Genomic DNA, 24,902 nt, shown 5'->3' on the forward strand with positions numbered 1-24,902 from the left:
AGGCAGGATTGTAATTTTTCATGTGAGCAGGTGGTCTTATTGCTGCTTTTATTAAAGATATACATCTGAGCAGGTGGTCCTGTTCAGAGTCAGACCTCTGGGAAAATGGCTAAAAATGTACATCTGCAACTTCATGTCTCTGTAAGACTTATTACCCATCCTTAGAAACAGTGATTATACAAAGCAACAGCAATGATACTGAGGCCATTTTAAATGCTTTCTTGTTTAGAAAAGGCTGAAAAAATGTAGGAAAATGTTTTAGTAAACATATAAAATAGCAGAGACAAGACACATCCCTAATTGTTTGCCTTTTGATAAGAGTATTTAATTTATTCTGTGTTTACCTGCACACCTCCCAGTTGTGGAAAGTGACCTAGATTCTATACGTGCTCATAACTTTCATTAGGTAAGAATGACATACACTTATCATTAGAGTGTACTAATTAAAGGAGAAAGTGACATTTCAAAGTAATGCTGTTCCCGGGCGTTTTAATGAAATACTGCTTGGTTTATTTTTGTTTTAATGAACTAAAATGCCATGCCTGGTTGTAGCGTAATTGTTATACTTTTTTTGACTCTTTGGTTAACTTTTCTTTTATTTCTTTTCTCCCCTTGGCACTTCTAATATAAGCAAGAAAACAAATGTAGTCATACTCTAGCAGAGGTTGGCAAGTAGTAATAACCACATTGCTTCCATTCATTTAAAAAAAAAAAAAAGTAGACTTATGGGGAAGCGTGGTCATGCCTGAAGATAGGCTACAGATACAGGTGGACCTGGACAGACTGGCAAGTTGGGCAGATAGGAATCTGAAGAAGTTCAGCATTGAGAAAAGTAAAGTGCTGCACCTCGGGACAAGCAATGCCCAACACGTTTACAGGCTTGGCAGTACTAAACTGACCAGCACCACGAATAAAAGGGACCTGGGGTATTGATTGACCACAGTATGAACATGAGCCGGCAGTGCGACGCTATATCCAGCGGGGCAAATAATATTCTGGTGTGCATCAACCGATACATCTCTAGCAAAACCAAGGAGGTGATTTGTCCGCTCTGCTCAGCACTGGTGAGACCACAGCTGGAGTATATGCAACTCTCTATTTAAGGGGGTGTAGGTTGTAGCTGTGTTGGTCTAAGGACATAGGCAGACAAGGTTCTTTGGGTGAATCTGATATCTTTTATTAGACCAACTTAAATTGGTCTAATAAAAGATATCAGATTCACCCAAAGAACCTTGTCTGCTCTTTATTTAAGGCATAAGACCACAGATCTTTGTCAAGCTAAGTCTATATAAGACTTGTGAGGGAATTATGGTTCGGGTGAATTATGCTGTTGCCTATGAAAAAGTACGCATTTCTGAACAAGTTAGTTTATAAGGTGCTACCCTGCCTTTCCTTCTGCCTGATTTCAGGCTAACAGGGAAAACTACCTCTTTCTGAGGCTAGCAGGACTCATTATTGTAGCCCTAGTAAGCTCTAATGGCAAGATTTGCACCTGGTTCCCAACCAACTAATTAACTGAGCCGCCTTCTTGCTTGTGACATTGAGCTCTCTCGTGTATAGATGATCTCCACCCAGGGAAAACAGTGGGTCTTACTTTTCTTTTGCTACTTACTTTTAGTACCCACCTAACCCAGACTGGAACTATCACAGAGCAATTTTGGGATCAAAGCTTTCTTCTTTTTATCCTGATTTCTCCAGTGATTTCTCTCTTTCTTAGAAGAAGCACTTAGGGCCATACCCACAGCAAGTGCCTAATTTCCATTACTTTCAATTCTGGATCTGGCCTCAGCTCTATTGATCTTTGCTCCCTGTTTGATCTTCAGGTGGAGATAAAGCCAGCAGGGAAGATTGAGTGACTGAGCCAAACAAACTCAAATAACACACCTGTTCTGAACAAATGACTTGCCACATTTCATATGTTACCTCCGTAAGAGGTATGTGCCTTTATACTTGCCTAGGAGGCGGACGCTGATGAGGATATGTTGAGAGGATAAGTTTCTTGGACTTACCATTGCCTTGCAGGAAATAGGTTGAAAAAACACCGTGTAGTCTCTTTGCCACTATTCAACATCTCCCTTTTATAGGAAGGTTTCTGAAGAAGTCCTCTAGAGACCTCACACTCTCTTGTTTTCTGTGAAATATTTTCTAAGCATCTCCCCGTTGCCCGCATAAGGAGACAATGCCTTTGTCTGCATTTTTCAACTCTTGTATATGAAATGACCTCACTTCCAGCCTACTTGGGTTTCTGTCTCTTTTCCTGACATGTTTTATCTCTGGGGATGAGAGGAATGAGATAGCATCTTATTTCTCACCTTCCCCAAGTTTTGAAGGTCACATTCCCTGTGGAAGGACAATTTAGGGTTTCCCCCTCTTTTAGAAGAGATGAAAGAAGAAGGCAGAAGACAACATCAAACAAACCAGCAGTGAGTTTGGAAATTAATTTTCTAGACTTACAGGATTAGAAAATATTGCGGAAGAAGAAGGCCTTAAGGTTCTCATAAACTTCAAACTGTACTCTTTTGCCTTTACCTTTGGCTGTTGGAAAATTACCTATCATTCATTACCTGTCCTTGGCTTATGGAGTAACAAAGCCCAGAGCTCCTGTATAAAATGAAAAAGTGTCTGGATTTTTTTTTTGTTGAACTTCTGAACTGTTTGTTTAACACCTGCATATCTCTTCAGGTTTTGACAAAGTACGTGAAACATTTCAGCCCCAAAGTGTTGAAAATTAAAATGTTTAAAAAATTGTTTGGGATTTTCTATTGGAAATGTTAAAAAAAAAAAAATCAAGGAAAGCAGACATTTTCTACAAAAAAAATCACTCGTTAAAAACTTAATTTGCCTACGGGAGGAAGAAAGGTTGCGTGGAAAATATTCTACCAGCCTTAATGATATGCTTGTGTAGCCTAATTGCCTTTGGCTGTCAGAATGTTTTCATTGTGTATTTATAGCAGGTATTTATAACCAATCAATGTTTTATCTCTTTATTCAGCAACATCTGGCATAAGTAGGAATAAGCCCTTTCTTACTAATGTTCTTCAGCCTCTAAAATAATTCTTTATACTGCCTGCAAGTAATTCTACCAAGTAACTATCCATCCTTAAAGTGCAGTGGACGTTTAACTTACAATTCCAGAGCACCAAGCATCAAAACACACTCTTATTTGCAATCGGGTGAGAAGAAATTGGGCCCTAGCTCTAAACTGTATTTTAGAAATAAACATGCAAAGATGTGCTTATTGAGCCTATGCTGTACAAGCAATCACTCGTCTTCCAAGCTACAAGAATGTTTGTCATCAATGCAAGAAGCTAATTTTTGTAAGAGAGCTTCTGTTGGCTCTAAAGCCTAATTTCCTTGAGTTCTGAGATGCTTACATAATCATGTAGGAGAGGTGCATGTCCAAGACTTTGGGAAATTAAAAAGGTGTCAGGTACATTTTGAGATCGATACTCTTATCTCGATGTGTCCTAGCCTTTGTGACATTAGGGAGATTGTTTATTCAGAAATGTGGATGGCTGTGAGGTTTTGAAGGGGCTGCAGATTAGTGGAGCGTAGAATGACGCATATACTATAATACAGTAAAGTTTAATCTAACCCCTTCCATTAGGGCTGTAGAAATTGTGTAGCTCACAGCAGATTTAACCATTGCTTCTTTCTAAACTAAAGTCATTAACAGAAGAATGTAAATGTTGATGCTATTATACATAAGTATACCTGGTGAATTATTTATCAATTATGGGAAACAAAAACGTGCTTTTTTAAAAAATCCTGGATAAGTGCCCTGTTTTTCCCTTTTGGGCTGAATGTACTATACATGTTATCAAGACAGAGACTGAAATTTAAGTAGTAATGTAGTGGTTTCTATTCAATTTTTTTTGCAGTTTTACCTTTTGCTTAGTATGTTTTCTTAATTATTTTCAGACTACAACTTCAAACATTGTAATATATTGAATGAAATGAGCCAGATGAAAAGTGTGCTGTTTTCTCTCATTTTATTTGTGGCCATAAAATTCCATGTAATAGATGGGTTTTCAGTAGATATGCAGACTTCTCTTTTATGTCTGAGGGCTGTAGTGGCCTCTTCTTTGCCAGTTATTTTATTAATCCTTCCCAGTGGCCTTGGAGGCTCTGCACCTTGCTGTCTTTGGGCCAAGCACGGTCCTCAAGTGTTCCCAGGCATGGCTTTTATGAAGACAGCATCTGATTCAAAGCGTTATTACTTTGCCATGACGACAGGAGGAGCAGTCCTCAGAGAATACCAGTTGAGGTGCATCCTTTAGCAAAAGGAGGAATGAAGCCTGAAGAGCAATGCTACTCACAGTGTCAGAGCTGTCACCCCAAGCCAAAGGCTTAATGCAGGGTAGGTGATTTGTGGAGGTTCATTTGCATTTCATGAACAGGCTGGGAAGGGAAATAAGCTCAGTTATAGGAACAGAGTCCATCATAATCATATTTCCAATGTGATTATCACTTCAGCATTAAAAAACAGTTATGAGGAAAGCATATCAAGTCACCTCTCACGGTTTCATAGTTTCATAGTTGGTTGGGTCAAAAGGGACCTGAGCAGATCATCAAGTCCGACCCCCTGCCATAGCAGGGGAGAGTACTGGGGTCAAACGACCCCAGCAAAGTGTACATCTAGCCTCCTCTTAAAGCCCCCCAGGGTAGGAGCCAGCACCACTTCGCTTGGAAGTTGGTCCCAGACCCTAGCCGCCCTGACCGTGAAGTAGCACCTCCTGATGTCCAGTCTGAATTTACCCTCTGCCAGCTTGTGACTGTTATTTCTAGTCACTCCTGGTAATGTTTGGGGGAACAGGGACTCCCCCAATGCCTGCTGGTCTCCCCTGACTAGTTTGCAGATCCCCCCTCGGCCTTCTCTTGTGGAGGCTAAACAGGTTCAGGTCCTGTCGCCTCTCCTCGTAGGGCCTGCCCTGCTGCCCCCTGATCATGCGAGTGGCCTTCTCTGGACCCTCTCCATGCTGTCCACATCCCTCCAGAAGTGCGGTGCCCAGAGCTGGACGCAGTACTCCAGCTGTGGCCTGACCAGGGCCGCACAGAGGGGGAGGATCACCTCCCTGGACCTGCTCGAGATGCATCTGTGGATGCACGACAAGGTGTGGTTGGCCTTCCTGACCGTGTCCCCACACTGCCGGCCCATGTTCATCTTGGCATCAATGATGACTCCAAGATCCTTTTCTGCCTCTGCACTGACGAGAAGGGAGTTCCCCAGCCTGTAGGTATGGTGCGGGTTTTTCCTCCCCAGGTGCAGCACCTTGCACTTGTCAGTGTTGAATCCCATCCTGTTCTCATCTGCCCACCCCTGTAACTTGTCTAGGTCCAATTGCAGCCTGTTCCTCCCTTCTAGCGTGCCCACATCCCCCCACATCTTAGTGTTATCAGCAAATTTGAAAAGGGTGCTTTTTACCCCCTCGTCCAAGTCACTGATGAAGGTGTTGAACAGCGCGGGCCCGAGGACTGAGCCCTGGGGGACCCCACTGCCCACATCCCTCCAGGTCGAAAATGACCCATCCACTACCACTCTCCTTCACATCACTTCTGATGCCTGTAGCGTCTGCCACAAAGAGCAGCTCTAATATCCTGGACTCAGATCCTTTTTTCCAGATCAAGATAAGCTATCTCAATGTCATCTTCTTAGAGGGTGTGAATGGAAACAGAATAGATGTGTGATAACTAAGAGATGGATAAGTGAAGTATTTGAACTTCTGGAGCCCACAACAAGTACGTAATGTGTAACAGTTATTTCATAAATGTAATAGCTCTAAACATACTTATCCTTTGTAAATCTTTTCTAAAAGATTTATGTTAACTAATGCTGCTATTGAGATGTTACACAGGAGCTTTACATTTTATTCTATTTTTTTTTTTCCTTTCTTCATTGTTGACCTGTGGCTTCAATCAAATTAATCTGTATTTGTATAACCTTTGAAACTATTTAAAATACCATCTATGATTATATTAAAGGTTGATTGCAATTGAAGGCTTTGTTAACAGACTTTATTAACAGTTTAGGATCCTGAGGAAAGGAAGGATGGAGAGCAGCAGAGTGAGGACCCTGGACTTCAGAAAAGGAGATTTTGACTCGCTCAGGGAACTGATGAGCAGGATCCCCTGGGAAGCCAATCTGACAGGGAGAGGAGTCCTGGAGAGCTGGTCGTACATTAAAGAAACCTTACTGAGGGTGCAGGAACAAGCCATCCTGATGTGCAGGAAGACTAGCAAGTGTGGCAGAAGTCCAGCTTGGCTTTGCAGGGAACTCTTCAGTGAGCTAAATCACAGAAGAAGGAAACTTATAGGAAGTGGAAACTTGGACAAATGACTAGGGAGGAGTATAAGAATATTGCTCGGGCATGCAGGGATGAAGTTGGGAAGGCCAAAGCACAATTGGAGTGGCAGCTAGCAAGGGACATGAAGGGTTTCTATAAGTATGTTAGCAACAAGAGGAAAATCAGGGAAAGTGGGGGTCCCTTTGGGAATGGGGGAAGAGGGGGGCAACTAGTGACAGATGGTGCAGGAAAGGCTGAAGTACTCAATACTTTTTTCACATCAGCCTTCACAGGTAAGGTCAGCTCCCAGACAACTGTACCTGGAAGCACAATTTGGGGAGGAAGTGAGCTGCCAACAGTGGCAAAAGAACAAGTTAGGGAATATTTAGAAAATCTGGACATGTACAAGTCCATGGGGCCAGACACAATGTACCCAAGGATGTTGAGGGAGTTGGCCAGTGTACTTGCAGAGCTGATGGCCATTATCTTTGAAAACACATGATCAAGGAGGTCCTGGATCACTGGAAACAGACAAATATAGTGGCCATAGTGGAGAAAGAGAAGGAGGAGGATCTGGGGAACTACAGACTGGTTAATCGCACCTCAGTCCCTGGAAAAATCATGGAGCAGTTCCTCAAGGAATCAATTTCTAAGCACTTGGAGGAAGAAGAAAGTGATCAGGAACAACCAGCATGGATTCAGCAAGGGCAGGTCATGTCTGACCAACTAATTGCCTTCTATCTTGAGATGACTGGCTTACTGGATACTGGGAGAGCAGTGGACATGATATACCATGCCTTTAGCTAGGGTTTTGATACCGTTTCCCACAACATTCTTGCAAGAGAGCTAAGGAAGTCTGGGTTGGATAAATGGACTGCAAGGCGGATAGAAAACTGGCTGGATCATCAGGCTCAGAGGGTAGTAGTGAATGGCTCGATGTCTAGTTGGAATTTGTTAACTAGGGCAGGGGCACATGACTTGAGGAGAGGCTGAGGGAACTGGGCTGATTTAGTCTGCAGAAGACAAGACCGATGGGGGAAGACTGAGAAGACTTCAGCTCCCTGCAGGGTGTTGCAAAGAGGATGGAGCTGGGTTGTTGTCAGTGGGGGCAGGTGACAGGACAAGGAGCAGTGGGCTCAAGTTGCAGCAAGGGAAGTTGAGGGTGGAGATTAGGAAAAAAATCTCACTAGGAGGGTAGTAAAGCCCTGGAACAGGTTACCCAGAGAGGTGCTGCAGTCTCCATCCTTGGAGGTTTTTAAGATCGAGCTCGACAAAACCTTGGCTGGGATGATGTAGTTGGGTCTGGTCCTGCTTGGAGCAGGGGTTGGACTAGATGTGCCCTCATGAGGTCCTTTCTGACCCTCGTTTTCTATTATTCTGTGATTCTAACAGATTGAATTGATAAGTTCCCATGGAATCCCCCAGGAAAGTCTAGGACCAGATCTGTTCCCGTTAAAATAACTTCATGCTAAATGTGTTTTCCTTTATTGAAAACCACCTCCCATTAAAATACTTGGCATCATGTGAAGCCTTTTAAAATGTACTACATGAGCCACATACAATATTTATATTAAACAACTTTCTTTAGGAAAAAAATATTTGAGTGTACTTAGTGAATTATAGAGCCCCTCCCCAGACCTCAAAAGCATTAGAGATGGTAAAGGCTCAGTGGAACAGTGGAGTTGCTGAAATGTAATCTGTTATGCAGCAACAGCATGTAGGCTGCGCTGTAAGAAGGATAAGCATCTAGTACTCGTTGGGAGTAGGAAAAAATAGAAAATAAACCCAGACAGTGATGAATGTAGAAGTGGAATAAGATCTTTTAACCTAAGTGGAAAAGGGAGAGTAAAAGTATTGGAGTATATCATTTTTTCTTAAAATTTGATTTTAAATCACTAACAGTTATAGTGTCTCCTAAATTTCTGTCTTCTGCTTAGAAAGACCTTTTTGGCTGCTATTCATGACCACTGCTCAAACTCTGGCTCTCTCTTCCATGTATTTGTGGCCAACTAGAAATAATTCAGATCAGGGAGTGGTAGTACCTGTTTTTTCCAGATGCGTAGCGATCAGTGAGAGCTGCAGAATTTGCAGCTGGAGAGAAGATTCTGTAGAGCAATTTAATTCACGTCCTGCAGGCACAGTGAAGAGAAAATCTGGACCTGCAAGAGCAAAATAAGTTCTGAATTCGGAGGAATATCTGTGCATTGGCTGTTACTGAGGAAGCGTTCAGTGGAGGCAAGCAATTAAAAAAATGTGTATTACTGAAGGAAGAGTGAATTTTATAAAAGATGTCGTCCAAAGAAATCCTTGCCTCCTGCTGGTTTTCTTTAAAAATCAGAAATAGTGTTGAAAATATTAGTCTACTGTGCACTTCTGTCATGCCTTCCACCTGAAGATCTAGTATTTCACAAACACTAATGAATTAAACCTCACTGCGAGATAGGTATTGCCCCAGTTTCACAGAGATTCAGAGAGGTTAATTGACTTGCCCAAGTCACTCAGAAAGTCTATATTAGAACTGGAAATAGAAACCAAATGTCCTGACTTGCAGCTCTGTGCTTTAACCACTAGATACCGCCTCCAGGATCATTAATTTGTGCTTTGAGAATCATTGTGAGCTTTAGTATTTAACACCTTTTCTATGCATGAGTCGCAACTAAAATTACTAAATCAGTTTTAATTTGCATAACTAATTATTTGGGCATAAATCTGTATGAAAAATGTATTTTGTGTTAAGTGTCTTATTTCAGTTCGGATTAGTAAAAAAAAAAACCCCAACCCAATCTACCCCCACCCCAACTTTAACTAGATCTAAATAGGGGATTCTTAATTCAAATAAATGACCCTGAATGGAGTAGGGCAGGAAAAGTTAAAAGGATAAATTAAAACTTACTGGTAAATCATTAATTGTTTTTAGTTTATAGGTAGAAAAAAATCTATTTTTTTAGTTTCGATGAGCAGAACAGTAAAAAAAAAACAAAACAGTCAGAGTATTTATTTGACAGAAGATAATTTAGGTTGTTGCGTAGTCACCACTTTTAATAAAAAGAATCAATTCCTGTTAAATTGGCCTTGCTCTCATTAATAAAAGGTATTATTTTATCAATAAGAGTTTCTTTGGATAAAATATTACGTTTTAGAGAGAATCCATCTAGTGTAGGTGACACTGAAAACTGAATAAGTTTGGAAGAGTTTGCTTTGTTCTCTCTCTCATTACCCGAATATGCTTAGAAGCACACTGAGTTTCCAGTTCTTTGAATCTGAGACTATACAGAGGTCCTGTTTCTCACAACCGTGCTTCCAATCTTTCCCTTTAGACTTTTTCAGCATTGTATTTTTTTGCCTCATTTGCTGGAGGAGAGGTTTTGGTTGATATTTGAAGAGCTGCTCGGTGGTTTTTATCACAGTAATGTCGCACGCTTATGTGCAGGCCATCCAGGATCAAACGTCCCATGGATTGCAAACCTGCAGATCACACAAGGTATATTGAAGACAAGGCACATAAACTGTTTTCTGGTCTCTTCCCATTTCTCTTAGCCCATAGCAGGATGATTTCTTCACTAGCCTGGCTGCTATTGCCACTCTATTGACTCTCCACCTTGAATACCCTCTCTGAAGCAAAGGGGGTTGCAGCACTGTGATGAGACATTGCATTAGCAATGGCAATTCTTGCGGACTGTTGAAGGATAGTGCTAGAATGAGTATGAGTCCACTGGTCACACAACCCTCACCTTTGAAGCTCAATCCCTATAGTGTACTGGAAAGGGATTTTGTAGGGTGGGAGAAAGTAAGGATGTTCCAATAGAGCCAGCACTTCCTTTGTCCTTCTGAGTCTGATCTTCTACTTCTGTGCTCTCTGGTGTGTGTGGCAGCAGAGATCAGCATTCTGCCCTTAGCATCTAGGCAGGAAGGATGATGTAGGTGGGACTCAGGAGACCCTGGTTCATTCCACGGGCCTGCTCAGACTTGCAACTTTTTTTTTTTAATAATTTTTTCTACAAGAAATTTCTTTGCAAAAATCTTGTTGGTCTCATGAAAGATATCACCTGTGTCCATGAGCCCTGATTGCTTTTGACAATGTCAGGTATTTTTAGGTGTGCTTCTCTTTGTTTCCTGCTTGTGCAGAACTTTGCAAAGCTGGTATGTAGAGCAGTGGCTCGGCAGTCAGGAAACTGCAGTCTGTTCATGGCTCTGCAGCTTTTTTCAATGCATGTCCATAGACAAGTTGCTTAAACTCTTTCCAGGATGGGAGTATGGTAATACTTGTAAAATTATTTGAAATCCTGGGATGAAAGGTGCTGTATCATGTAAAATATTAGTATATTGTAAAAATGTTGGAAGTTTTTTTAAATGGAATTCCTTTATATTCCTCTTTTCAATACTACAACTCAATATAGTACATCCAAGCTAAATGCAGTTTTGTTTAATGAATGATGAATGTGTTATGTATGATTCATTACTCATTTTCCTAATTAGCAACACTTGACTTTATGCTCCGAAATGCCTGATTTGAAAACTGGTATTTTTTGCAGTTAAATAAAATAATGTTGTAGGGCATGAAGATTTGTTGAAATGCCATACAACTTTCCCATTTTGATTGCTCGTTACCAATAACACAACACCTATGTAGGGCACGTAATTGTGGCGCAACCTGATCTTTTCTTCGAGTATTGTTGCTGCTGCAGAGGTCATGTAACAAGCAATAATGTTTTGAGCAGAAAAGTCATGCAATGTGCCATTCTCGTCTAATTTAATTAAACTGGCTTTTGTAGCTTCAAATGCCACAAATCTGTAACATCTGGGTTAATCTCATGTTCAAGGGACTGGTCATTTGCAGAAATAATGAGACTGCTAACCCTTCCAGCAGTGCTCTTTTTTTATTCTCATCCCTTCTGTCTTGCATCTTGTTCTCTGCCTGAGGCAAGTGTGAGGCTGGTAGAAGTTCACCAGCCCAATATTGATTTTCCCAGAAGTTCCATTTTTACTTTTTCATCCAGAATGGATAACACGTCTAACATTATTTATACAATAGCACTTCACATAGGTTCTAGGCTCTTAGGGCAGGGGCTGTCTCTTCGTTTTATGTTTGTACATCACTTAGCATAGTGGGTGTCCAGTTTCTGGGCACTTTGGCAGTACGAATAATAAAGCATAATAAGAGAAGAAACTGAGAGTCATTAGTGCTCTTCAGCTTCAAGTATCTCACTCATCCTCAGGGTATATTTATTTGGGGAGTCACTGTAGTCTCAGCCTGTAATACAGCTGCCTTTTTTAAACTTAGGGGTTTTTATAAACACATTTGATAGATGAGTTTTACAGTCTTCTTTTTTGGCTGGGGAGAAAATGTCTAGAATTAGAGAAAAGTGGATTGACACTTGGTCTTGCTGCCACTTGGATTTTGGAGGAAGAGTCAAATGGCTTCTGTGGATTTGTGGATGTAAAATTAATGCACACTAACAAGGAAAAACTTCCTTTATTTGTCAGCCTCATTTTTTTTTTCTGTATATAATGTGACACTTGCCTGAGGGATGGAGTCAGTGGTAAAAGTGGCTATACATAGACAAAAGGAAATCTAGTGGTGAAACCTGTCCAAAACTTCAGAAATATGTTGTAAGTGAAAAGATAGTCAAGTGAATGATCTAGATGGTGGAAGCTGCTGTCCAATGATATTTCTGCTGAATTAACTGGAAAGCATAAAGGAATCCTATGCCTGCCTTCATCAGGGTATTTGAACTTGTAGTATTGGCACAATCTTAGTTATGTTCACTTATATTTGAATACTATCATTTCCTGGCTGATGTGGGGTAACGCTTTACTCTTCGATACTGTACTGAGTAAGGCCTTACTTTTGATTTCAGTGGGACTGTTTTACAACCTGTTTTACAATCCACTACCCTGATGAGTTTACATGGGGCTGTGTATTACATCTGTTAGGAAATCCTTTTACTGGAGTTTCTATAAAATTAAACAAAATGCTTGAGGAATAGTGGTGCTGCCAGTTTGTGGAGAAAGGTAGCTTCATAGGAGTGGCACCACTCTAAATTTGGTCTACTGAGTGCTCTTGTTTGGTTTTTTTTGTATGACTTCTTTGATAGAAAAACAGGTCTGTACTTAGCTAAAGAATGAAGTGGGTTGCAATTGAAATGATGGACTAGAAGAGCATAGATAGTGCTTATAGTGTCTGCCTAAGTGAAGCATAGACCTCTGCCTATGTTTTAAATGCTATTTAAATCATAGCTGAAATTTCGACTGACAGTCTGGGCCTGCAATAACAGCTAGAGCCTAGGAAGGTCCAAGGTGTATCATCAGCACTCCCAGGGCAGAGAAGAAAGATGGTTTCACATTTGATTTATGTGGACAGTCAGTGATATTACACATTCATTCGTTGTACTGCAGTACGTTAGGCACCAAAAAAGATTGCTTTAATATAAGGACTCTTGAATTTCCTTTCCATCCTTCGTCTTTGTACAAATATGTTTGCTATAGCGATGGCAAAGAAAGGCCTTGATACAGAATCTGAGAAATAATCTTCAGCCAAATTAGTTTTTAAAAGCTTGTTCAGCAGACCTGTGCAGCAGTGTTTTGGTAGCTTGAATGCTGGGATAGAATTTTTTCACATTAGCATTTGTGCATTCAAGAGGTGTCTTTGACCCGGTGGTTGAGTTGTCAGTGTTACAAACAGCGGAGGGATGTAGAGGCAGCTGCTTTGGCAGCCTCAAACCCCTTAGCATGAGCAGCCTGTAAGGCAGTTTAATGCCATGCTTTGACCCTAAAATGTTCTCTTCAGTTCCTCTATGATACGAATCCGCTTCTTTGTTTATGAAGACAGTGTCAGTGATCAGAAGAGGGTGTGCTCTTTGTCAGTCAAACCTCACCCAGGCATCAATTTGCTGCCATGTTTTTTAGGGTGCCTTTTTGAAACGGTCTGCACAAAGCAAACCTTCCAAGAGGCCTTGAAAGAGGGCACACCTGCCTGTTTATAATATTGGTGAGCAAACAAACTTCTGTTTTGGTAGTCTTTACCATCAGAGATTGTAACTTATAAGTGAATGTTTAGTCTGTGATATTATTATACACTGGAGATTTTTTTTCACAGGTGTAGTTGAGTGCGCTGTACAGATGTAGTTTATTGTGACCAGGGTAGGTCAGACTAATACAAGTCCCTTTGCACACTAGTGTATTGCATGTGTAATTGGTGTAGATGAGTCAGAGTAGCTCAAACAATGTGAAAATCTAGTATCTAGATTTAGCAAAAAAGACCTCTTTGTAAAATGAAGAGCTGAGACAAAGTCGTCTCATTGCAGAAGTCACTAACAGCACACACTGATTTAAAAGAATAAAGGCAAAATTAGTGTAACAGCAGAAGAAGAAAACCTCCTTCCATGGCAGGGAAAAGCATGCAGAGACATAGCTATGCTTTGTACAAGTGCTGGCTAGTAAGGGAAGGCAACAAAAAAAGTGTCCAGTTTTAAAATTGCCTTTCCCAAGGCTAAGAGGACCGGAGGCTTGAAGTTGGGCAAAGTAGGCTTAGTTTGGATAGCAGGAAAACGTTCTCTGTTAGAACAGTGAGGTGGTGCAATATACTGCCTTGGGAAACTGCTGCGTTTCCTGCATTGGAGGAGTTAAAAGAAGAGGTAAGACAAGCATTAGTCAGGCATGATCTAGGAATAGCTATGCCTGTCGTAGGCCATGGGTATTTCTCGTGTTTCTGGGCTTTGCTGGTTTCTACGGGGCGCAAGGAAAGAAATGTTTCCCCTTCCGGTAGCTACATATGTCAGGGGTTGCTTTTGCTGTGCAGTGCCTTCCTTGGAAGCATTGGGCGTTGGCTGCAGCCAGTGTTGAGGATTTTGACGGGTGTGCCCACGCCCCTGATGGGAATCAAACCAGGAAGTTCCCAGCTAGAGGATCTGCCCCAGTTTAGCTGAATCACCACATTTGGGGTCGGGAAGGAATATTACCCCATGGTCAGACTGGTATGGATTTTGGAGTCATTTACTTTCCTATGTAGTTGGGGGGGGGGAGGAGCATGGCCTTCCTATGGATCTCTTGAGCAACGTCCTGCTGTGCTAGCCCCCCGCTTTACCTGTTGCAGGTTCAGGTATTATATCTTGCTGTTGTATGATAGGGTTGACTGGGTAGGTTTCATTATAGGTTAGACAGGGATTTATGGTTTGGATAGGGTTAATCCTGCATTGGGGAGGGGTTGAACTAGATTGTCTCAGGAGTTCCTTTTCAGCCCCTCTTTTCTATGGTTCAGTGCACAAAACTATTCTGTGACATGAGGAAGCCACTCTGGTATAGAGCAGGACATAATGGGATCCATTTAGGTGGCTCATTTTTCCTAAAAATACATTAGGTTTGTTGATGTCTTTGGTAGAGGTGATATCTTTTTATTAGATCAACTAAATAGTTGCAAAAAAAATTGTTCTTTGCAAGCTTTTGGACACATACGTCCTTCCTCATGCAAAAAAAATTGGAAATGGCACAAGATATGAAAGACGATCAGAAATCCCACAGGTATGAAAAAAGCCGAAGCTGTTCTGCAGGAATGCAAATTTAGGGCTGCAGGAAACAAAAGTAGGTTGTTTCCCTGTAGATATCAGATATCATCTAGGCTGGGGGAGGCGGGGGGGGGGAGTGGCATAAAATTGATGTTAAAAATTAGTCTTGATTGTTGAAATTGGCTTTTTCCTCCTTCTTCACATTGTGAAGTTTCCATTTCAAATGGCAAACTGCGATATCGTCCATATTTTAGGGATCTAGGCAGTAGCTGGGTTGGTCTGAGGACAAGGGCAGGCAAAGGTTTAACGAGGTTTTTAGGTTTGATGAGGGTTTTCTTGCTTTTAAGGAAAACTATCTGTAGTTATCTAAGAGAAACCTATCTAGATGACAACATATCCATGTGAAGAGGAGTCTGATGTAACCAACATATTTAGCGCTGTGCTTGTGCACGTTTTGATTCATTACAAGGAGTATGGAGTGTTTACATCATTTTTAAAAATAAATGTCAGGCTTCTACTTCATTTAGGGCCTTTTAAAAATTAGACTCAATATCATGAACCCAGGCCCATATGAAGAGAATAGTTGGAGATGTTTCCTCTGGCACCTCTAAAGCTATGATGGTGGATACCAAGCAGGATTTTGGCTAGGGGATAGATCACTCTAGAGATCTGGTTCAATGCTCTCTCTCTCTCTCTCTAGCATCCATTTCTGCCACTGTCAGAGACAGGATATTGGGCTACATGGACCATTGGTCTGATCATCTTACGTTCTTATGATGCACATTTGTAAACTGTTGTAATTGAGAACAGAATTTGCCACAGTGCGTCAGATCTTTTTTGCTGATGATTTCTTTACTGCTCTGGCGGATGTTATATTCTTAATGTTTTATGCATCTTCGAGCTTTGAAGTAAGGTTTTGGAATGCTTTGGTTTGTGACGTTTGCCAGCTGTAGTTAGGAGATAAAATTCAAATTTGCCGAATGTCTATTTAATTACAGTTCACATAATGACTTCACTATCAGTAATTTAACCAATTCACAAACATGTCTAATAATGTGTCATTGCTGGCTGTCTCAACTCAAGAATGTTCTAGTAGTATCTGGGAAAAGTTGTAAACGGTGTATGCCCACTCTGTCTATGGCTCTAGCCAACATTGGTCATGAGCACTGAAATTCATTCATTCTTATTGCATTAATATGGTAGAATGCAGGTAGGAATACTGTGTGAGTTTGATGCCGAATTATGTAAGGACTGAATTAAGCACAGGCTCAGACCTGTTCAATTTAAAACTTTTATTGTTTCACAAAGTCATAAACTAAAGGAGGTCTGTTGGTTCACGAGGTTCCCAAATCAAGCCCTTGCTCTCTAACGCGGAGGCTAGGTGCGGCTGCCTGATTCAGTAGTCTCAGAACTGGTCAACAGCTCATTTAAAAGGAGTCCCTTATCTTTTTTTAGGCAAAAGATACAAAACTGTCCCCATGGTGGAAGTGAGGCATCTAACATAACTTTACTATTAGTTATATATGATAACACTTATACATATGCATTTCTAATTCTTACTTCTATTGGTTATTTAGCTAACTTATCTATATTATAATATCAGGTGATACGCTTTGTATTATAATTTTTACACTTTTTATGTTAATCCTTAATGACCTTTATATTTCTTATGCTAATTTTCTATAACCTAAATACATTATTCATCTATATGTTTTGCTGGTTTTTGCAGGGTTAAAATGTCAAGGCTGACATAATATGCGGTTGTTTTCGTCATTGCGGTTTAGCCATGCAGTTTCCTATTCTTAACAATATAAGCGGTGTGCCTGTTATTTTTATCATTGTTCAAAGGTCAGAAGGTCAGCATTTTCATCTAAGGGTCAGAAAGTGATTAACAGAATGTCAGTCGCTGACTCCTCAACCTCCTTGAAGCATTCTGGGAGTTTTAGTGCATTATTTCTAATGCTAGGCCTTGCTTAGCATAAGTACTCTCTCACAAATACACTATAAGATCGGTGTAAATGCAGCTCATCCACCAAGCTGGTATAAAATTATGCCAAATGTCTGGGCTACATGTCATCTTTGGAAAATCTTTGATGCAAATTTTGAGCTTTGGAGTGACTTTCAGCAATTTTTGAGGGAACTTGGAGTCTTTGCACGTATTCTCTGGGATTCACTGGCTCATTGTTGGTCCTACGTATTCCAGTATCGTTTATTATCTAGTTGCTATATGACTTCATTTCTTTGCTGACCTACTAGTGTAAATGTTTCCTACCACTGTGGTGTTAGCCTTCATCTCTGAATGTAGTGTGTGTGTGTGAATATAAAGTACCAAGAACTCCTAAAATTGAACACATGAAATATGCTCAGCATTTATCTTGAAATCTTTGACAGAGATTTCAATTACAGTGTTTCCTCTGCGTAGCTTATGAATAGCTGTTGCAGTATCTGTTGATGTAGAATGATGTCCGTGGAGCAGTCATTTTAGAAATAATTGTTCAGCTGAGAGCATGGTCGTCATGGGCAGATCCCACTGTTTTATTTCATCCTTCTGCATGACTTGGGCCCTCCTGATTTGACTTGGCACTTAAGGCATGATTAACTGGTTAATCAAATCTTAAGTAGTGACCTGGCCACACATTCAGTCAATGAAAAGTGTGACATGTGGCACGGCGGGAAGCACAGTTGTTGGGATCCTGCATCAGATCCCATGACGCCTTTCTGTTTAACATTTGTCAGCGGCCTCAGTCTCTTCTTTGTAGATATAATTTTATGATTGTTTTTTTTTTTTTTACCATTTTGCAATTTGTTGTATAAACCTCCAGAGGTTAACAGCGTACTTTACGTAGTTGGTATTAACCCCTTGGTCCTGATAGACAAGGTTTCCTAATGCAAGATAATAATGTATTTTACCTGAGCACCCAACTCTGAGTGTTGAGCGAGCACATGGTAAAAGATCCTAAGAATTGTTTTCTCCCCGGGTTTCTCCTTACTCCAGTTGTCCTTGTTTTGTTATCATGTGCCTGGAGAGCCCTCATAACACAGACGTTTTTTCCTACACATCTTCACATGGATAGGTATGTTTTGTTTAATACATTCATTCTGCTGTCATCTAGCGATTTATTAAATGTTTTTACAAAAAGTATTATAAAATGTAAAAATGTGTTCAACAGAAAAGAAATCCAGGTCATTTAATAAAGTAGAAGAGATCTTGAGTTTTGTATAGATTAGAAATGATGTGCAAGAGAAGATTATTATTTTCTGTAATTTCTGGGCAATGTGAGGATGCTGGGAAGGATCAGCTACTCAAATGGCAGGTTGAAGGGGTAATTTATAAGTAACAAGAAGGACAGAACTCGTATTATTGGTAGACCTTGGGAATTTTATGTAGCGTGTGCTTTGTCATGTTGAAAAGGGCTGGGACAATTGTAATGTGTCACCCCGGAGCACGTTCCTCCCTGTGCACACAGAAGAAATACCGCGTCATAGCAAGAAGGGTTTCTTTTCTCTTGGTGTTTGGCCATTGGTTCGGCTCTGGTTTAGCTTCAATATTTGCATCGCAACATACATTAAAATCTTGTTTTGTCAAGTGCTCTGAGCACTACAAGTGAAAATAGCTATCTAAGGAGTAGGTAGTGTTATGTGTACAGTGAAAATTATGCGGTGAGAAGCATATGACTTTTGACTATATTTATACCCAGGGGTGTAAGAATCTAGCAGCCAGTAGGAAGATCTATTTAACAATAGCCTTCAAATGGGAAAAAAAACCTAAAGCCCTATTCTGTGAAGACTCATGTGAATGCTTAACTTTATTTGCATGAGTAATACTGTATTGGTAAGAGGAAGTTTCATGCCTCTAAAGGGATAAGGTATTAATAAGCCTTGCTTACTGTTACAGCAGGTCTCGCTGGCCTACTCCAGATATTGCTGGCTCCGCACAGCACTGGATCACATGGGACTACTCTCTTTGTAATGCTGAACAAACTGCTGTTTGCAAGAGTGGGGCCTTCCTAACCATCAGATGGGAACGGGTTAAAGTCCTATGCTTACAGGTGGGTTTTGAACCTGTGTCTCGGCAGAGTGTTGTCTCCGATGATGAGCTATCTGCACAGCAAAGTTTGGCAAACCTATTTAACAGAGGATGAAATGAAATGGGTTTTAGACCGTGTCAAATACTTTTCTAATTGTCAGTGTTAATTTTACCTGCATTATCGATAATCTAATGCTCTTGTAAAGATTTTTCAGGTTTGAGACTGTGCTTAATTATTTGGGTCTACAGCAGTTTTCTTCTGTTTTTATCTATTGGTTGACAATTGGTCCATACTCTACAAAGACATGCTGCTAAGTGTGCCAGCTTATAACTATTGGAAATAGAAGAGGAAAAGAGACCTCTGTGTGAGAGAGTGGCTAGTACCCTCAGGTAAATCCTCAAGGAATGGTTTGGATGGGACTTCTTCATGCTCTTAGCAACAGAAACAATTGCAAAGTGGCTGCACTATGAAGCTAATGATTTTCCCAGAAAGAGCATTTTGAATGTTTTCAGTAAAATAATTTATCTTGGTATGAAAAAGTAAGAAAATTATATTCCCTCTATGCTTTAATGAACTTTTACCTTATGAAATGAGATGAAACAACAGCTTTATAGTTTAATGCCACCTGTAATGGTAATACTTGCACAAAAGATTGATGAAATAATATATTTAAGATGGACAAAAAAGTTCTTTGCTGTGTTTCTGAGTTATTTAAATGTCAATAAGGATTTGTATATAAAAAGTTATATAACTCTCTCTTCATATTAAGTTTAGCCCAGTGCCAATTTTATAACTTCCTTACTGCAAAACAAGTAGCCCAGTTAATGACAGCTGTTATGTCTTGCCTTTATATGATCAATTTAAAGAATTATTCTCATTTAGGATGTTCTTCTGGAGTGTTTTTTATCAACTGTAAACTTTAATGCCTTTTCCTTTGCTTAAATTGAGAAACATATTGAAAGTTTGACAGATTCTGAGTGACAGAAAAGTGCTTCCAACAGGATACAAATGGAGATGTTGAAACAGAAAGCAGAAATATAAAACCCTTGTTTTCCCTCCTCTAAAAATGTAGCAGTTCCCATGCGGCTTCTCTGCCCTTAGGTTCTCTGAGGATCAACTGTCTAGTTTCACGCCTGAGTCACTGATTTAGCATAAACCACGAATCCAGTTTTACTGAGCTTATATTTTATAATATTGGCTGAATTAATTCTTTCGAGGATTTAAGTTGACAGAGGAGCTCGTTTGAAAAAGTCTTATCTTCAGGCTCCTTGTCAAAACGGAAGTACGTTCTTCCATAACTCTCCTGTTGAGTTGACATGTAGGTGCAACCTTTTGATCTGTCCTGAACTGAAACTCTTAGCCTGTGCCCAAGGCTTCAGCTGGCTTTCATCTTACCACTTCTACTCGCCACCAACGAGGGGAGGAAGGGGTGCAGCTGCTTCCTTGGACTTGGTAGCAGCATTTTCTGTTGGTCATCACACAAATAGCTTAATTATAATTAATTCTGTTCCAAGATACGCCGATGGCCAAAAACTAGAGGTAAGTGTTCACGTGGCAAAGGTGTGGTGGTCAGGAGCTTTCTCTTTTTCAGGTCAAGGTCAGTGTTGGTGCAGTGTGAGGCTCTGGGCCTTGGCCTGGAAGCACTTAGGCAAGACGTGGGGCATTTGGATGCGTGCAAACATCAAGTGCTTTGAATTTCAATGCAGGAGGGGAACCTCTTTTCTGGCATTCCCAGGCTGACCCTGGCGCCTACAGCCACGTACAGTTTGCAGGGGTATGGTACACTTGATACAGTAGAAGATTTTGTTGAATAATATTCCCTGATGCAGCAACAGGTATTTCTGAGTTTATTTTTAGGAACAAGCCTTCCAACATGGAAATGCAACTCCAGAGATTAAAAAGTAGATTATTTTTGCCTCCCTTTTGGAAATAAAAAATGGAGACAGGCGGATACACGTGAATTAGGAGAATTTCCCTTTACATTTGAGTTGCTATACAATGCAATATGGTAGTGGATAGCTTTTTACCTGACAGCAGTGAGGGCTGGTAGTCTCTTGAGAGGTTACTGTCTCATGCTGACTTGAAATGAGCAACTGGCTTTGTGGATATTGCAGACAGCAAGATGTCACTTCTGGTGTTTCTTTCTCCTCTGAGGAACAGCAGTTATGTAGAAAAGCATGCCTTCTCCCTGATCACTGAAGTTGTCACTTTGAAGCAAAGACATAACTTTCTCAAACTTTCTAATTCCCAGCTATCTGGAGGTGTAAGGCAAATCCTTTTTCTCTGTATGAAATGTTATCTAATCACCACATCTGTGTTTAAAAAAATGGGATTGTAAATTTCATAACTTCCTTGTGCATGGAATGAATTACCTGTGGTAGTGTACAATGAGAATTCAGTTTGATCAAAGGGAAATTTAATTATTTTTTTGTTAAACCCTTTTGGTATTAAATTTTATTTGGAGTTTATGCTGTACATAAATTTTAGAAAATTATATGTAAATACACTCATTAATGCATAGTAATATTGAACTCCTATTTTGGCCCTGGGATAATTTTTCTTTTCAAAGCACAAAATACTATTGCTGCTTATTAAAAACAGTAATTGATTTTCCCCAACTTTTTAAAGCTCACATTATTACTTTCCACACCGTCTTTTTAACTCATACTTCAAGAACTCATAACAAAGACAATACATTTTTCTTTCCCTCACTTTTCTTAAGAGATTTTTTTTAACCCACTTAAAATTTAATCTTAAATTTCAGGCAGTTGAAAAGGAGGGTGAGTAATTTGCATTGGCAAGGACAAGGGGTTAAGAATGGTAAAATACAGTCAAATCCCAATCCTGTAAACACATTGAACCCAGTGGAATTACTCACACATCCAGAGTTAAGCATGTGCATAAGTGTTAGCAGAACTGGGAGTTAAGTGACAAAATGAGCAATTCGTGTGACGCTACACTCATGAGTTTTGTTTTGTTTTTTGGATAAATTTGTATAAAATAAACTTTCAGATCTCCCTGCTGCTTTTCTTTTAGAATAACTTTATTTGCTAATGTACTCAAATGTCAGCAGAGTTGAAAATCTGTGCACTTGGTGCAGGATATAAAAATAATTCATCTCAGACAGTTGTTTCAATTCCATGCATGACAGATTTATTAATAATATAATTATATGTGAACTTGTTTTGAATAGGCATATTTTGTTTTCATTGTTACTCTCTTTTATTGTATTTTGATGTATAGGGGTTTTTTAAAAGTGCTGATGAGTAAATAATTGTTTAAAAGCAAAACATGTTGCTGATGGCACAGATCAGTCAGCTAAAGACTATTCAGGGACCTCTAACTATGCAAGAGTAGGGTTTTTGTGACCAGTTTTGCGGTGGTGGCTTGGCACTGCAGTTTTGGAACTGCGTTGGAGTGAAAGAGAACAAAATCCAAGGTATCTTTCCATTTATAAGCCCCTGAAAACAAATGTGTTTGTCTTTTCATATAAATTTAAAATACCTTAATGGTATTTCCTTTTTATTATTTGAGGCATATTTGTTCAACTTCTCTTGGTGAATCTCTCTTTAAAAACGTGCATTCAGAATACTGAAACAGAAGCACCAGATGCACTTTGAGGTGAATACCTGCAGGGAAGGGGCTTGTTTCTATCTCCAGAATTTGAACCAAATTTGGCCCAGAGTTGGCTTTTTTATTTGACTCATTGTGAACTGCATCTGTAGCTTTCCTTGTCACTTGTACTTTGTTACAGGGTTGCTGAAAAAAGATTTGCGACTGGTTGTCTAATTAGCCTGCTAGCCAGTGCCAAAGGGGAGGGAAGAGACACCCTCCACAGCTTTTCTCTCTCCTTGCTGGAGCAGAGGGGACGGGGCCAGGCCCTAGCCTGTGCTCTGCCCGGGTGGAGGAGATGGTGCGGTGGGGTGGGGGGGAGGTAGAAACACTGAATTTATAAAAACTTGAACAAGAATAGTTCTTTCTCTGAAAAACTATCAACTGGAAACAAAATTCAAGAAAGCCCGAGAGGCGTGCTTGCTCACTTTTCCTGCTGCCCCAAGGTTTCTGGGATTTGCAGTCCACAGTCTCAGCAGCAGGACTCTCAGGGCTACTTGTCACTTCCTCTTCCTGCTTCAACATGCCTCTGGGATTTGTAGTCCACTGTTGCAGCCAGCACTAAGTGTAGCAAAGCAGGGCAGCTCTGTACTCGGGGGAAAGGTGAGTTTAACCCCCCTCCCTGGCCCCAGATCCAAGCCGGGTTTTGCCTGGGGGGGCGAGTGATCCAGGGTTCACTGCTCTGGCTAGGGAGCAGAGAGGCAAGGTGAGCCCTGTTCTCTGGAACAGACAGCACAGCCCAGCCCAGGACTGCAAAGCATGGTGGGATGCTGGGGAACTGTGATTTAACTTGAACTGAAGTTAAATCAGAAGTTTCGTAACTGGTTTGGCCTAAATCAGTTAAGTCTGATAGTACCTTCAATTAGGTTTATCTTAAACCAGTTTCAGGCATTATGAAACTGGCTTATGTGCACTGAACTTTTGTGTTAAGGGTTTAAACCAGTTTCTGATCACTTAAACTGGTTTCTACTCCGCATTGGAAGTAACAGTTTGAGATTTGACTTAGCTCAATAACTGAACAGGGATTTCCTATTTTTCCCAGTCATGAACCTTGCGTAATTCAGAAAATATTTAAGATTATTGCATGTCTCTCTTACTTGAGCCTGTCCTGTCACTTATATGGACGTTGTTTGTTTTTACAATGAGTATTTTATCTAAATCCAAGACTAATATTCTTTTTTTTCATGTGGCTGCTCTGTTTACTGAATCAGCTTAGCAGACATGCAAACCCATTGCACTGAACTTTCAAAACACACAGTGGGGTAAGATTCCAATTTCAGTTGTTTTGCTTCTGAAAAGGACCCTCTCTGAAGTCAGGAGACAGTTGAAATGTATATTGCCATTTTTCTCGTTCAGGTTCTGTGAGATAATTGTATTACTATAGGTCTCTACTTCTCTGGCAGGCCAGTGATAGCAGGTGTATGACTTTCAATGAATTTATTTTTGCTTTCTGTTTGCAACATCCTGCTTGTGTTTTAAAAAAGATTACATGTATAAGCAGCACGAAAAAGTTACTGGAGCCTGAAAGTTGGGTTAGTATCAATTATGCTCTTGTGCCTAATAACCCATGCATAGGAAACATATCTTGTTTGTTACAAATACCATGTGCCAAATAAATAATAAACAACAGCGTTGCTTTAGTCAGTATTTACAGCATCACTTTAAGTACTTTGACCCTGCTTAAAGAAATAATGAAGAGATAGATGCCAGTGATGTTGATAAACTGTGGCAATTTCTGCATTGTGTCCTTATAACTTCTTCTGCTTCAGTCTCCATTATTCAAATGGCTTCTCATTACAGTCATGCTGTTAACTGGAAGTGCAGCAGTATTGACACAAAGGAATAAGGCCAGGCAGGCCCTTCAGGGTCGTCTTTTTCTTGAGTACAGAATATTCAAATGTAAAAAAAAAAAAAAAGGAAGAATCTCACAAGAAACAGGGCATATTTGTGTTTTCTAATTAAGGGGAATGAAGAAATTCTGAAATGATTTCACGTTGCTTCTCCTCCACTGAACAGATTTGCTTAGCTGTTGACTTTGGGTGATGTAGAGTCCTCTCCCATTTGGGGCTTGGAGCATCGGTGTTGCAGAGCTATCACCTTGTACTTTTATTTGACTGCCCTTGCTCTTGAGGTCTCCTGGCCTTAGGGCGAATGGTGAGAGCTGTGTTACTGTATGCACTGGCTCTGTTGACTTGGGTGCTTCTGTAGTGTCTGCTTGCCTCAGAGGACTTGATCCTTAATATGTTGCATTAGACAGTTTTGATTATTAAGTTATAGCAGTATGGATTTGGCTAAGAAATATAAATGAAAAAATCCTTGAAGTGAAGAGGTAGGCATATTATCTTTATTGCATTACCTTCTTGCTGTATTTTTTTTTTTTACTCAATTCACAAAAGGACAAAATAAAGAATATCACATGATGAATCCTGACATATTATGTTGTCCATATAGGATTAAGGTTTGTGAAAACTGAATAA

General features: G+C 40.2%; 1 protein-coding gene across 11 annotated transcripts in view; it reads left to right on the forward strand.

Moving 5' to 3' along the window:
- The window catches only part of FHIT (fragile histidine triad diadenosine triphosphatase), a 772,226-nt gene that overhangs the window by 52,970 nt on the left and 694,354 nt on the right, over nucleotides 1-24,902 (forward strand). Inside the window, exon 1 of one of the 11 annotated variants that reach the window (XM_090022423.1) lies at nucleotides 18,778-18,834. The exons of 9 other annotated variants lie outside the window; for them this stretch is intronic. In XM_090022423.1, coding sequence (XP_089878549.1) covers nucleotides 18,825-18,834 — 10 coding nt within the window. In that variant the 5' untranslated portion in view covers nucleotides 18,778-18,824. Of the gene's footprint in view, nucleotides 1-18,777; nucleotides 18,835-24,902 lie in introns of those variants that run through there. One more of the 11 variants, XM_090022432.1, reaches the window with a different exon arrangement.

Source organism: Crocodylus siamensis, chromosome 11 (assembly GCF_052110815.1).
Source record: "Crocodylus siamensis isolate JL-2025a chromosome 11, ASM5211081v1, whole genome shotgun sequence".
NCBI lineage: Eukaryota > Metazoa > Chordata > Crocodylia > Crocodylidae > Crocodylus > Crocodylus siamensis.